We start from the raw sequence: 13,628 nt of genomic DNA on the forward strand, positions 1-13,628 counted from the left end.
TAAGTAAAACTATTTTCCTATTGCAGATACTGAGAGGATGGACTTGAGTTAAATATGTAAAGAGCAAGCAACTGGAAACTGTCAGTCAAACTTGCTGATTAAAATAAATCAAGCAGGATAAATAATGCATGCTATGAAATGCATCCAAGTCAAAAAATCAGAATTTGTTTTGAAGAAGGAATTCATGCATAAGAGTATGAAATCCACCCTAGACAAAACGCATATTAGTTCTGGATTACTAAAACGCCCCTTAGAGAAACAGTTTGTATTGTTCTGAATTAGTAAATGCGAACAATCTATATAATATATCTTAGTTCAAATTTGAATGAATGCATACCTTGTCAAAACATTAATGTTAAAACACACTCAATAACAAAACATATATAGTAATTTTAATTAATTAATGCATAATGCATCCTAGACAAAACATTTGAATTAGTTTTGATTTATGAGTAATGAAAACTGTGAAATTTAGCCTGGACAAAGCATTTTAATTTGTTTTAAATTATTTATTGCATTCTATGATATGCATCCTTAGAAAACATTTGATTTTTTTATTCCTTAAAGGGATATTTTACGCAAAAATTTCAATTCTGCCATCATTTACTCCCCCTTTAAATGTGCAAAACCCATTTGAGTTTCTTTCTTCTGTTAAACAAAACAGAAGCTATTTTGAAGTATGCTGATTGCTCCCATTGACTTCAACATTGTATTTATTGTCCTGCTATGGATGTTGATGCAGCATTGAATACATATTTCACTTACAGTAGTTTGAATTAGTAAACAAACACACTTTATGAAATGCATCTTTAATCAAACATCTGAATTAGTTTTAAATAAATACATCCTAGAATAAACACACAATTCATCCGGAACTGGCAAATAAGTAGATATTTACGAACACATCCTAGACTAAACATCCAAATTAGTTTTCTCATTTGAGACAAGAACAGAGTACCCACCCGGGCATGTGCACATCTCTTTCCTGCTGAAGCGTGGTGACACAAAGCTGACTCTGGAAGTGGTGTAAGTGACCAAACCAATGGAGTCGAGACTGAGACTGAGCTCGCAGGCTCTCTCTCCGCATTCCAGCTCCCCTGAGCAGCTCTGATCCAGGACACTGACCACTCGCAACGCTCCCTTCAGCAGAGCCTTTGCCTCCTCCAGCTTGAGAGCCAGTTCTCCTGGGCCCACAAATCCTCCATCTGGTGTCTCCACGGCAAGAAGCACCTCCAGCTGATTGGTGCGGCTCAGTGGCTGGACACCCAGGATGTGGAGAGGGTCTGGCCCATCCAGAACATCTGCCCCATCACTGATCAGTGAGCTACGGAGAACCTTCTTCATGTCCGTCATGTAAACACCCACAAAATCCTCAGGCGACAAGTCCTGGAAACGCAGAGTCACAGCATTCTGCACCATCTCATCTGTGGCCTGCTCCACCAGGATACTGACGCCAACAGTCACTGAAAAACGCCCATCACTGACCGTAGCGTTAAGAGAGTATCTAAAACAAAATAATAAAGTGTGACAACACATATCTGTCAAAATGCATTCTTGTGACAAAGTAAATATTTACCAGATGTGACATGTGCCTAAATAGACACATGAACATTTTGAGTTTAACCGCTTTATTCGTGCATGAAATTCACTTCACAACAGACATGGACTGGCGTCTTGGGCAGGGCTTCTAATTTCGCTGTTAAATGGCTAACATGGTTTTTTGAGAGAGTAGCTACAGTATGCTTTATGTGATTTAGCAAAACTGAAAAACAGTGTAGATTCTTCTAGAGTCAACTAGATCCTTTCTGAGGTGCACCCAGCTTTTTGAATTCATCAACTCCTCCAGAAACTTTACCTGGATGATGAACATTTTTTCTGCATTACTTCAGACTGAGCTGAGACCAGTTTGATGAGCTGTTGTCCTGTGTTGGCAGGAGGGTTTACTCTCAGGACACCAACAACATAATCACACCCATATTACAACAAGCTCCTGATTGGTCAATGTGGCATGGATGTCTACTAAAGTTTTTAGATTTTCCAATGAGCAAAGAGCGTCAAACATGCAAAACTCTTAATTTATGCCACTTCATTCGCACAGCCTCATTCACACGAATAGCGCCACAGGATGTCTATTCACGTCTCTGCATTGACTTAACATGTAAATCACTTGACCCTTCATCTGCATTTAGTGTAAACACACCATAAGAATGACAATGTTCTAACAATTTTACTCAGCATGTTGTTTTCACAAGTTGTTCCAAATCTTTAGAAGTTTTGTTTTTCAGTTGCAAAAAAGAAGTTATTTTCTAGAATGCTGGACATTCTGGGGAGGTCAATGGCTACCGGTTTTCAACATCTTTCAAAATATATTAATGTTGTGTTTACCAGAAAAAAAACTAAATTAGGTGAACTATCCCTTTAAGAAAATATTAGCATTTCAATTTATATCCAAATCTGCTAATTAGTTAGTTCAATTGCAGTGAAAAACTAGATTTAAAATGACATGTACAAAGGGAGAATGTCAATCAAAGTGTTTCTGCAGACTGTTTTTATGGTGTGATTATCAGTGGGCACGTTAATACTAGTAAATACTAGTAAATAGTATTCTCACAAATAGTAACTGAGATACATAATTATAAAAGTAACTAATTACCAGGGAAAGTAACTATTGCGTTACTTAAACTAATTTGTCACAAGACTGAATATATACATGCATACATACATATATATATATATATATATATACATATATATATATATATATATATATATATATATATATATATAATAACATTGTACACTAATACCAAGACATGTTTAGCTGCAGCATAGGCTGGGAGCACAAAAAAAGGAACAATTTGGATCAAAGCCTAAAAAAGCAGTTTCAAAGAGTTATGAAAAAAATTTGTGGGGTATTTTGATGTGAAACTTCACATACACACTCTAAGGACATTCAATCATTTATTCATTTTTTTTTTAGCCTTTTTTAATCTGTGAGGTCGCCACAGCGGAATGAACCGCCAACTTATGGACTGTGGGGAAAACTGGAGCACACGGAGGAAGCCCACGGGAACGCGGGGAGAACATGCAAACTCCACAAAGAAATGCCAACTGACCCAGCTGAGGCTCGAACCAGCGACCTTCTTGCTGCGAGGCTACAGCACAACCTACTGCACGACCGCGTCACCCCACTCTAAGGACATTAGAGACTTAATTTAGATCTTGTAAACATGGGCATAAAAGGTCCCCTTTAGAGCAGTGATGTCATGCACGTGCCTTTACAGTAGTCAAACAAACAACATGACAACCGAAACAACAATGGCAGATTAGAAGACCAAACAGTACATGTGCAGCCATTTATGATGTTTTTTTTTTTAAAATGACATCACCAACTTTTGGCCTGGCATGCATTTTACAGTTTTTTTTTATCCTTTTTGTAGATCTGTGTGAATGGCGATCATTTTAAATTATTGGCATCTGCAATGATCCAGAATCCAGAAAAGAATCGAGAAAAGGAACCCATACTGTATGTTTAAAAAGAGAAACTTGAAGAATTCCTGTTATGGCAAAATCATTATAAGGTGTTTAAATAGTTGTGTGGCAAAAGTGTGTGAATTCAGCCAGCCTCTAATGGTAAAAAAATGAATTAAGTCTGTTTTTATAATCTAAATAAATAAAATATAGTCTGCAGTCTAACACTTTGACTGATATTCTCCTGTTGTACATGTCATTAGAGGGGGAAATAGGAGACAATCTCTCCCTCATTGGCATGGACAGTCCTCAGTGTGAAACATCTGTAATAAATTTGCAGCTATACTAATGCACAAGCATTTTAGCGCCGCCCTTTTTTTAAGATTAGGGTTTGGAGCACAATCTCATTTGAATTCAAAGCGATAGTCACCAAAATGGCACAATTTTGACCAAAGCCTATAAGGGGCAGTTTCAAAACGTTATTTATGGGGTATTCTTAGCTGAAACATACACAAAGGGACATTAGAGACTTATTTTACATCTTGTAAAAAGTGACATAAATGGTCCCCTTTAAAGAAAATGGTCAAATTAAGTTCGCATGTACTTTACCTTCCAGGCTCCAGACCATTTAGTGCCACAATCTTCCCGTCCTGTCTGTTGATTTTAAAAAGGCTCTTTGATTGTGGTCTCTGGCTGAAAGACAGAACATCATTGTCGTCTCGGTCTGTGGCATAGACCTTGCCTATAATCCCGCCAGGAAACACATCTGCGGCCATGACAATGCTGATTTCCAGTGGGAAGGCCACAGGTTTGAAGAGGCTGTCTCCAATGACACGCACGAACACAAAGGATGTGGAGGACAGACGAGGCTTGCCGGAGTCACGCGCCTTGTTGACAAGAACAAACATACACTGTACAACTGCCACACATGAAAGCTTCATCAAACTACAGTAATGAATTCAATTCCTTTAGAAATGTCACTGCAGCTACACGGCCATTTCTTCTACTTTTATGCTCCAGAGGGAAATTTTTATTTAAAGAAAATCTGATTTCCACTTATTCTTTCTGTTATATGAAGGTCACATTATAACTGACCAAGCACTGCTTTTTTTTTTTTTGTGAATGACTTCATTTATTTATTAATCTTCTCCTGTTATGTACTATTATGTATAGATTTAAATTGTTTTACTTGTAAATTATTTAGCATTTATTCATAGATTAACATTTATATATATATATATATATATATATATATATATATATATATATATATATATATATATATATATATATATATATATATAGTAAAAGTCGGAATTGTTAACCCCCTTCAATTATTTGCTCCCTGTTTATATTTCCCCAATTTCTGTTTTACTTAGAGAAGATTTTTTTAATGCCTAAACATAATAGTTTTAATAACTCATTTTTAAAAACTGATTTATTTTATCTTGCCATAATTACATTAATTAATATTTTACTAGATATTTTTCTAGACGTTTCTATACAGCTTAAAGTGACATTTAAAGGCTTAACTAGGTTAATTAGATTAACTAGGCAGGTTAGGGTAATTAGGCAAGTTATTGTATATCAGTGGTTTGTTCTGTAGATTAAAAACAGCTTAAAGGGGCTAATAATATTGACCATAAAATGGTTCCTAAAATTAAAAACTGCTTTTATTCAAGCTTAGAAATAAATATTTTTTTTTTGTTTATTTTAGCTCAGAAAAAAAAACATTATCAGACATACTATGAAAATTTCCTTGCTCTGTTAAACATCATTTAGAAAATATTTAAAAAGACGCAATGAAAAGTACACATGTTTGTATGTATGTAACTATGTGTATGTATATATATATATATATATATATATATATATATATATATATATATATATATATATATATATATATATATATATATATATATATATATATATGAATAGCCCTATTTGATGGATTTCTGGGGTGTCTAACAGTGTTTAAGTACAGACATTTCTGGTCCAAATATCAAAAGAATTGTTAGATCAAGTTAAAATATTGTTTTGTTTTCACTTTCAGAAGAAATAATTACAAATTAAGAGTTTCCCTTAAAATAAGCAACATTTTCTGCCAATAGGATATGTAAAAGAATCTAGTTTTCGCTTTAAAATGTGAATATGTGGACTAGAAACAAAACAAAAATGAAAATAAGAAAAAAGTATTTTTTTGCATAAATGCGGTATAAATAGTTAAATACAGCCATCAATTTTTGTGCACAAATGTTCTAAAATCTCTTAAAATGCTCTGTCACAGACAGACCTTAGAATTCATACAAATGGGAAACCTTCATTCTGTTATGGTAAAACTTAGAAGTGACTCCAAAAATCACGTGTTCTGTAGCTCCTGGTCAACTATAGTTCAGACTCAACATTGCATTTCTTGAAATGTGACTATTGTGAATGCACACATTGATGCTGAAACGATAATTGTGCGGCTCCAACGAAGTTTACCTAATTTCTTCTGAGGATATTCTTATTTCTTTTAGTTCGAGAATATAAATATATATAAAATATTTAAAAACTGATAAGGCACCTAGCTCTTTGCAACTCTTACATGGTCGCCCACTGAAGCTAAGCAGGAATGTGCCCGGTCAGTACCTCGATAGGAGACTACATAGGTCCTAACGCCCCAGTTTAGTGAAGGGGAGTCTATACTGCTCAGTGAGCGCCGTCTTTCAGATGAGACGTTAAACCGAGGTCCTGACCCTCTGTGGTTGTTAAAAATCCCAGCATGTCCTTCGGAAAAGAGTAGGGTCAAATTTGCTAACTGGCTTCTGCCCATCATGGCTTCCTAACCATCTCCCTACCATCACTGGCTTCGTCACTCTGTGTTTAATCAGCTGGTGTGTGGTATGCGGTCTGGCACAATATGGCTGCTGTCGCGTCATCCAAGTGGATGCTGAACATCCCCAAAAATGAGTAAAGCGCTTTGAGTGTCCAGAAAATAATAAATGTAGGAAATTATTATTATTATTATTATTATTATTATTATTATTATTATTATTATTATTATTATTATTATTGTTATTATTATTATCATCATCATCATAAGGTAAACATTATTAGTCCCCTTTTAAATACGTTTGATTTATTGGCTACAGAGAAAACCACTATTGTCCCCTGTCTTGCCTAGTTATACTCTCATCGCAGCCATGGCAAAGACAAAAAAATATTAATACAACTATTATGTACTATGTTGAAAAATAACCGTCTCTCTGTTAAAAATCATGTCGTAAATACTTCAATACCGTTTTACAATTTTACAGGAAACCTAATAATTTTGATATTAACAATTTTTTTTTGCAATTATTGAATGGGGTGTATTTAAAATATTGTCTAATGTGGGTTTATCAATGCATAATAAGAGACTAAAAGATAAACGTTATGTTTTCTGCTTTAATATAAATTTGTCAAAATAAAGAACTTAGATTTCAAATTAAGTTCCACATATGCAGTGTATACTTTTATTTGTTCTGTTTATTTGCATAATGAACTGAAATAACCGCAATGAAATGTTTAATTTTGAAAATGTTAAATTATATAATTTTTTATTAATAAATAACTTGACTGGCATTTCACTCCAGAAAACTTTGTTTAAATAGGTCAGAAGTGCTCAAAGTAGAAGAAACACTCACATAAGACTCAGGCTTTCCTTTTGACAGACACTTGACTTTTCAAAGCAGTTTTCTGGAGTTGCACTAACCTGAATCTCAAGTGTATATTCTCGAGTTGCATCCGGGCCAAACGCTTGGCTTGTCCGTAACTCTCCATTCTGGTCCAAACTAAAGGCATTGCCCTCATTTCCAGACACCAGGCGAAACTCAAAAGGTCCACCATTTCTAGTTGAATCCTTATCAGAAACTGACAGTGTGAGGATGGTTGTTCCTGCAGGCTTGTTCAACTTAAAAAACACACAAACACATGAATAAGTTACTGATTTTAAAATGTATCACTAATTCAGTCACTTGATTATTATTTTCATATTATGCACTAAAATATTAGAGTGCTGTTCATGATTTTCCTGGTGTTGGTCAAAATTTTTCAGGGTAATTGATATCTGGCTGCTTCCTAGACTTATTCTAGTCCACAGACTCCTCATAGATAAATCTCTTCAACATAAGTCTAGGGTATCCTTTCGATTTTTTATCGTCTGGCTGCGGTGGATCATAAGTCACTGCACATCTCTCTTCAATAAGCCGTACGATTCATTTTCATAGGGAGATGAGTTACGTGCTGTAATTTTATATGTACAAGTTGGGCAACTCTGCATCTGTATTTCTCTCCCTTTTAACGATGCGTCTCAATATTTATGTATTTGTTCTTAAATTACTTGGAGTGATTTTATGTTGGTAGAACCTTGTAGCAAGTTAATGTTTAGAGCAATACATTACAAATACTTTTTACTAAAGAAGCATATAATTCAACCATTGTGTTAAAAAATTGGTGTATGAAACAAGGTAACCTATGTGAATTGTTACATACTGTGTTTACATGATTTTAAGGTGTCGTTCATAAGATTTATTGCAAAATACATCTCCCTTACTTCACTGGTAAGAAAAGATTTGTTAATCCTTTTAACTCTTTTGAAGGGTGTTCACAGGACTGTCATGACACCTTTGTAATCATTATATGACACATATAAAGGAGATTTTATGCATGTTTATGAAAACTGTTGTTTTATTTTCAAATAAAATAATGACATTGTTTGAGATGTTTTTGAAATTTAGGTAAAGTTAGCAACATCAAATCTCCAAAAATATGAGTTTTTTAACTTTAGCACTTTGTGATAGCCTTTTTTAAGTTAATAAATTCACATCTTTGGTGTTGCCGCCTTAATGAATACTTTTGTATACTTGTTGGGCTGAGCACCCATTTTAGAATGATGTGCATGCTTTTCTGCATTTTTTTCCTGAGATGTATTTGCCATCTTGACATAACCAAATACATTAAAACTTGTTTTTGTCAATACATCTTGACAAAAAAACTACTTTTTACCTCATTGAACACAATGGGCTTTATTGTGATGATCCATGCGCAAAGTCCATAGTGCAGGACGCTAAAGCAGTAAGGGCGTGTCTGAATCCACTTTTACTATTTTAAGGACGAAAAATCTGCTTGCGCCTTGGCGTGTGTTCTAACAGGGTTGTGCATATTCTCTTATTGAGTTATAGGTGTGTTTTGAGAATAAACCAATCAGGGTCTTAACTTCCATTTCCTTTAAGAGTCAGTAGCGTTGTGTGGCGAGGAGACGTGGCCGAGAGCCGTGGGAACGGAATGAGGCCGCTGCGTAAGTGGATGCACCTGCGGTGCGCACCAGCCTCGAATCCCACGGAAGGAGCTCTGGACTATAAAAGGAGGAACGATGGCAGAGGAAGCCGAGAGAGGACTGGGCCCCGACATATTTTACTTTTGCTTTCAGTTTGTTTTGGTTTAGACGGCAGTCTCCGTGAGGAGCTGCCGTTCATGTTATAAATAAATATTTTAAAACTGCGTTGGTTCTCCACCTCCATCTTCCCGGCGGCCAAAGGGCCGTAAACTTCATTACAGTGGTGCTGAAAACCGGGAGAAGGAGGGACATGTTGTCCAGTTGCCCTCGCCGCTGAGAGGGGGGTGAGTGTTCGGGAGTTAACTCGAGTGGGGGAGAAACCTGCTCGTCTCCCCAGAGTGCCGGGGCGGCCTGAGGCTGGCGAGGAAAGGATCTGCCTGCTGCCGTCTCCCAGCATGGGCTCACCTCCGGAAGGGAAAGTGCTGAAGGGAGCCATCCCATAGATGATGCCGTAGCCTGCATCCGTGCACCGAAGCGGGAGCGGAGCAGGAGACCAGAGATGCCGCCAGCCAGCCAGGAGAACCGCCACCGGACACCAGAAGATGGACGGGTGGATAGATTCCTCCACAGGGCTCTCAACACGTCGTCGCATCTCTCAGCTGGTGGAGGACCGAGTGGCAGCGTGTCTGGAAAACCGAACTCCAATTTTTTTCTTTCCTTTTTCCTCTCTCCCCTTTCTTGGTCTACTCTGTCCTTTCTCCTTTTCTCTCAGCCTGTCTCATATAGGTCTCGCGGGTGCTGTGGCGCCAAACCAGCCCCCATGAGGAGCTGCCGTCCGTTTGTTTGTTCATGTTATAATTAAATATTTTAAAACTACGTTGGTTCTCCGCCTCCTTCTTCCCGGCGGCCAAAGGGCCGTAAACGTTATTACACGTTGCACCATAGCGCATTTGCTCTTTACATGGCGGACTTTTTAAGTGTAAAAACTGAGTGCTTTACTAGTGAGAAAACAGTTAAACAGAGCATCTACAGCGCGAGAAAGATTTCTTTCAAAACTATTTCTAAATTCAGTTTTAATTTCCAGCAAACTAATAAAGTTATTTCCAAATACACATGCTGTGCCCAATATGGTCTAAAATCTGACAGGTGGGCAATTCTAAGCTTGTTTTTAATAAAACAAATATAAATATGCATTTAATAAATAATACTGCTAATAATATACAAAAGCAATTTGTCAACACAACTAACACACTTTGCGCTGGACTTTAGACCTCCTCTAAGCTGGTCTATTAAACAGTCTATTCTAGTTTCTCAAAATAGCAACACACCAGCAATGTGCCTCAGCACGCTTCCTTTTTTAGACCAGAATGCCTATGGGCAAACATATGAGTGCAAATGCATTTGCTATTTAAACAGCGTGGTGCAAAACGTCAAAATTACTCTTGCGTTGAGCTATAACTAGCAAACAACGATTGCGTTGCGCCTTGTGCCACATTGCCCGGGTGTATGATAGGGCCCCATATGTTTTATTTTGAGAAACATTTAAGATATTTTTGGAGCAGTAAACACGTCAGGCTAAATCATTCAAATGAATCATTGACCTCTGCTGTCTTCATTTGTTACAAAAACAGATTTCTTTACAATTTAATATGACATCTTTGGATATGTTTTTGCTGGAGATATTGTTAACTAAAAAAAAATGTAAATAAAAAAATCTTACAAATACCTTAGGAATGGTATTAAAGAAGGTTTTGGCTGTTTTAAAACCTTGACTTTTCCAAACCGCGGTATACCTTGAAAACGGTTATCGTCCCATTCCTAACCAAAACAACATAACTTGTCATAACGATAAACACAAGGCAATTATAATTATGTTGTGATTTTTCAGTGGAACAAACTGAATTTATCATTATAATGGTGAGTTAAAATCTCAAATCATTTTATAACAGCATCATTAATATTTAATGCTCTGTATTGACATTTTTTATAGACAAATTCAATGTGTGCCATCATAGTTATGACATATGACCTTATGACATACGACATAAATTCAAGTTATAATGGCCTCATGACAATCATGTTTGTGACAGATTTATGTTGTCTTGGCAAATGTCAGGTTGTCATACCAAAGGCAACTTGACAAAGACATTCATCGAGCAAATGACAAATCTCATTCATATTCAAGATGTGTCAAATCATTATTTTAAAGTTTTCTCGAACACATGAACACCTCTTTTAAGTAAAGTGTTATCAAAGATATTAATTCTGCATTGTAAAAACATGTTACAGATCAATGTATATGGGTTACAGAAAGACTTCAGATGACTAATTCAGTGGTTCAGAATCTTTCTTTTTAAACAGTTACTATAATTATCACACACTTTGAACTATATCATACAGACATTTTCCATTCACAAACAGCTACAGCTCTCACAGCAGGAGAGATACTTTTGAAATAGCAAAATATGGCCAATTTAGTATATTTATGCACTTGGTTATTATCACTGACATAAAAAAGCCCTTTGAATCTGAAAACATTTGAAGCTATGATGCGCTCACAATGCCTGGAACTACTTTAGCTGTGCCTTTCCTGGAAAATGATTGCAGAACATCAGTCAACCAATCAGAATCAAGCATCTGACAGCCCAGCAGAACAAATTGTGAACATTCTATATATTTTTCCAGGGTTTGCAGAAATTCCTAAGCAACAGTAATAGGGACCCTTAGCAACAGTCGTATATAGGCAAGCAACAAACATATAGAAGAGCTGAAACTGTGGCTCCCACCTGAATAACAGCTGAAGCATTAGCAGGAGAGAAGAGCGGCGGGTTGTCGTTCACATCGGCAATCTCGATATTGACATTCACAGTGGTTGACTTGGCAGGTGACCCGCTGTCAAACGCTTGCACAGACAATGAGTAGCTCGAGACCTTAAGCAAGCCAGACAGGAGGATAAATGTCAGGCAAAAACTGTTCAGAATGACTCAACTCTCGACAAATGTCTTTTTTTAAAGAACAAGACTGTCCGATCGCCCACAGTCGCTCAAGAGCCTTAATTTCAACCCCATATTCCCTAATTAAAGACTTTATGGCTGATTTAAAGATAATTGGCCGAAATCGAGCCGTGTCTCAGGAGAAGGTCTTGAAGAGCCCCAGCGAAGGGACGTCAGGATTCATTAGCCAAAGTAACCAAGCTCATTCCAAGGACTAACCGTCTCTCTGTCCAGGGCCTTGTTAACTTTCAGAAGCCCGGTAACGGGGTCGATCCAAAACTGGTTTTCACGATCCCCTTTCAGAATGGAGTAAGTGATGCGACCGTTGATCTGACTGTCCAAGTCCTCAGCAAACAGCTGCACATATATAAAAAAATACAGACCACAAGCCCATGCAGTCAAAACAAACATTATTTAGACACCTTTAACATTTCTCACATGATCACAGTTTATTCACTACAGTTTAGAAAATTATTATAAAACAGGACAAGATCCCAATTCTTTGCTATAAACTGTCAGATCAAATAATGTCTGTTAATCTACAGTAGATGTTTAAATGGATCTCAATCAGCTGTTAGTGTGACAATATTTACTATCAATTATTGTTTTCACAATTACCAGTTTCAAGGTCAACTGCAATCAATTTTCTGATGGTTAGTATTACCATTTCTAATTATTCTCATACCTAAAACAGTGATTGATTATCGTGATCAGTGTTGGGCAAGCTACTTGAAAAATGTAGTGAGCTAAGCTATTAGCTACTGTACTTAAAATGTAGCTTAACTACACTAAAAGCTAGCCCCTGGGAAATGTAACAAGCAAAGCTAAAAGCTACATGGCAGAAGTAGCTTAGCTACTGTACATCTAAGCTATTTTTCCAATTTTCATTTTTAAATCGAAGCAACTTAAATCCAACTCAATCATATCTTAGAGATCAATAAAACTGTCAATGAAACATATGACACATAATGGTTCAGTTCAGTTATTTACTGTAAACAATATGCTGTACTAAACAGAAATAAATTATAGTATATAATAGCTAAACAAAAAATCCAAAAAGGTGTTACACATTTAAAATACTATAGTAATTTATAGTAAAGGAAAATATTTTGGAATAAGCATTTAATTTTATATATATTTAAACTAAAGCTTTTTTTGAGCACAGCATCAGAAATTAAGTTATTGCATCATAACATGTACTTCTCTTGGTACGGTCACGAGTAATACTGCTTCAGAAATAACTCCTCTCCTTCAGTCATCCTTCAATCAAGCAAGTTTTGATTGACGACATTACCAACCAAAGGTGGCAGTAACGTAGCAAAAACTTTGTTGTTGAACACCATAAAACAGGAAGAAGAAGAAGAAATCGTCATTCTCGTCATTAAATGGATTAAATGGATTTACTTTCATTTACTTTCATTGGCGAGACACCGGCCTCACAGCTCCGTGAATGTCGGTGCCGTCACTTATTGATCCGTGATCGATAAATATAGCTTGTGTGGATGCTACTGCGCTACTTCACTAATAAAATAGCTTCGCTACTGAAAAGCTATTTGATTTAGAAATTAGCAACGCTGCTGCCACACTATTGAGAAATTTAGTTAAGCTAGTAGCATTGCTACTTGTATCGACAATACTGCCCAACACTGATCATGATTATGACAACTCACTGTAAATACTGAAAATACAGATATAATTGAGAAATGTTGCAATGTAAAAAGCGACTAGCTACAAATCTAGAGACTTTTTTGGTGTTACTAGAGATTTTTATACATTAGTCTCTCCTACCTGCAGCCTGAGAGCTGATCAGCCCTCTGCGTACCAATGGCAAATGATCTAGCACCGTGAGTGTGAGGTATTTC

At 36.4% G+C, this 13,628-nt stretch overlaps 1 protein-coding gene across 1 annotated transcript in view; it reads right to left on the reverse strand.

The window, feature by feature from the left end:
• The window catches only part of fat3b (FAT atypical cadherin 3b), a 126,055-nt gene that overhangs the window by 46,470 nt on the left and 65,957 nt on the right, over nt 1–13,628 (reverse strand). Inside the window, exons 17-21 of the mRNA XM_087270569.1 lie at nt 11,986–12,123; nt 11,560–11,703; nt 7,211–7,408; nt 4,081–4,358; nt 963–1,504 (exon numbers count right to left, since the gene is read on the reverse strand). Coding sequence (XP_087126695.1) covers nt 963–1,504; nt 4,081–4,358; nt 7,211–7,408; nt 11,560–11,703; nt 11,986–12,123 — 1,300 coding nt within the window. The remainder of the gene's footprint in view (nt 1–962; nt 1,505–4,080; nt 4,359–7,210; nt 7,409–11,559; nt 11,704–11,985; nt 12,124–13,628) is intronic.

Source organism: Danio rerio, chromosome 10 (genome assembly GCF_052040795.2).
Source record: "Danio rerio strain M-AB ecotype USA chromosome 10, GRCz13ab, whole genome shotgun sequence".
In the NCBI taxonomy this organism is placed as follows: domain Eukaryota; kingdom Metazoa; phylum Chordata; class Actinopteri; order Cypriniformes; family Danionidae; genus Danio; species Danio rerio.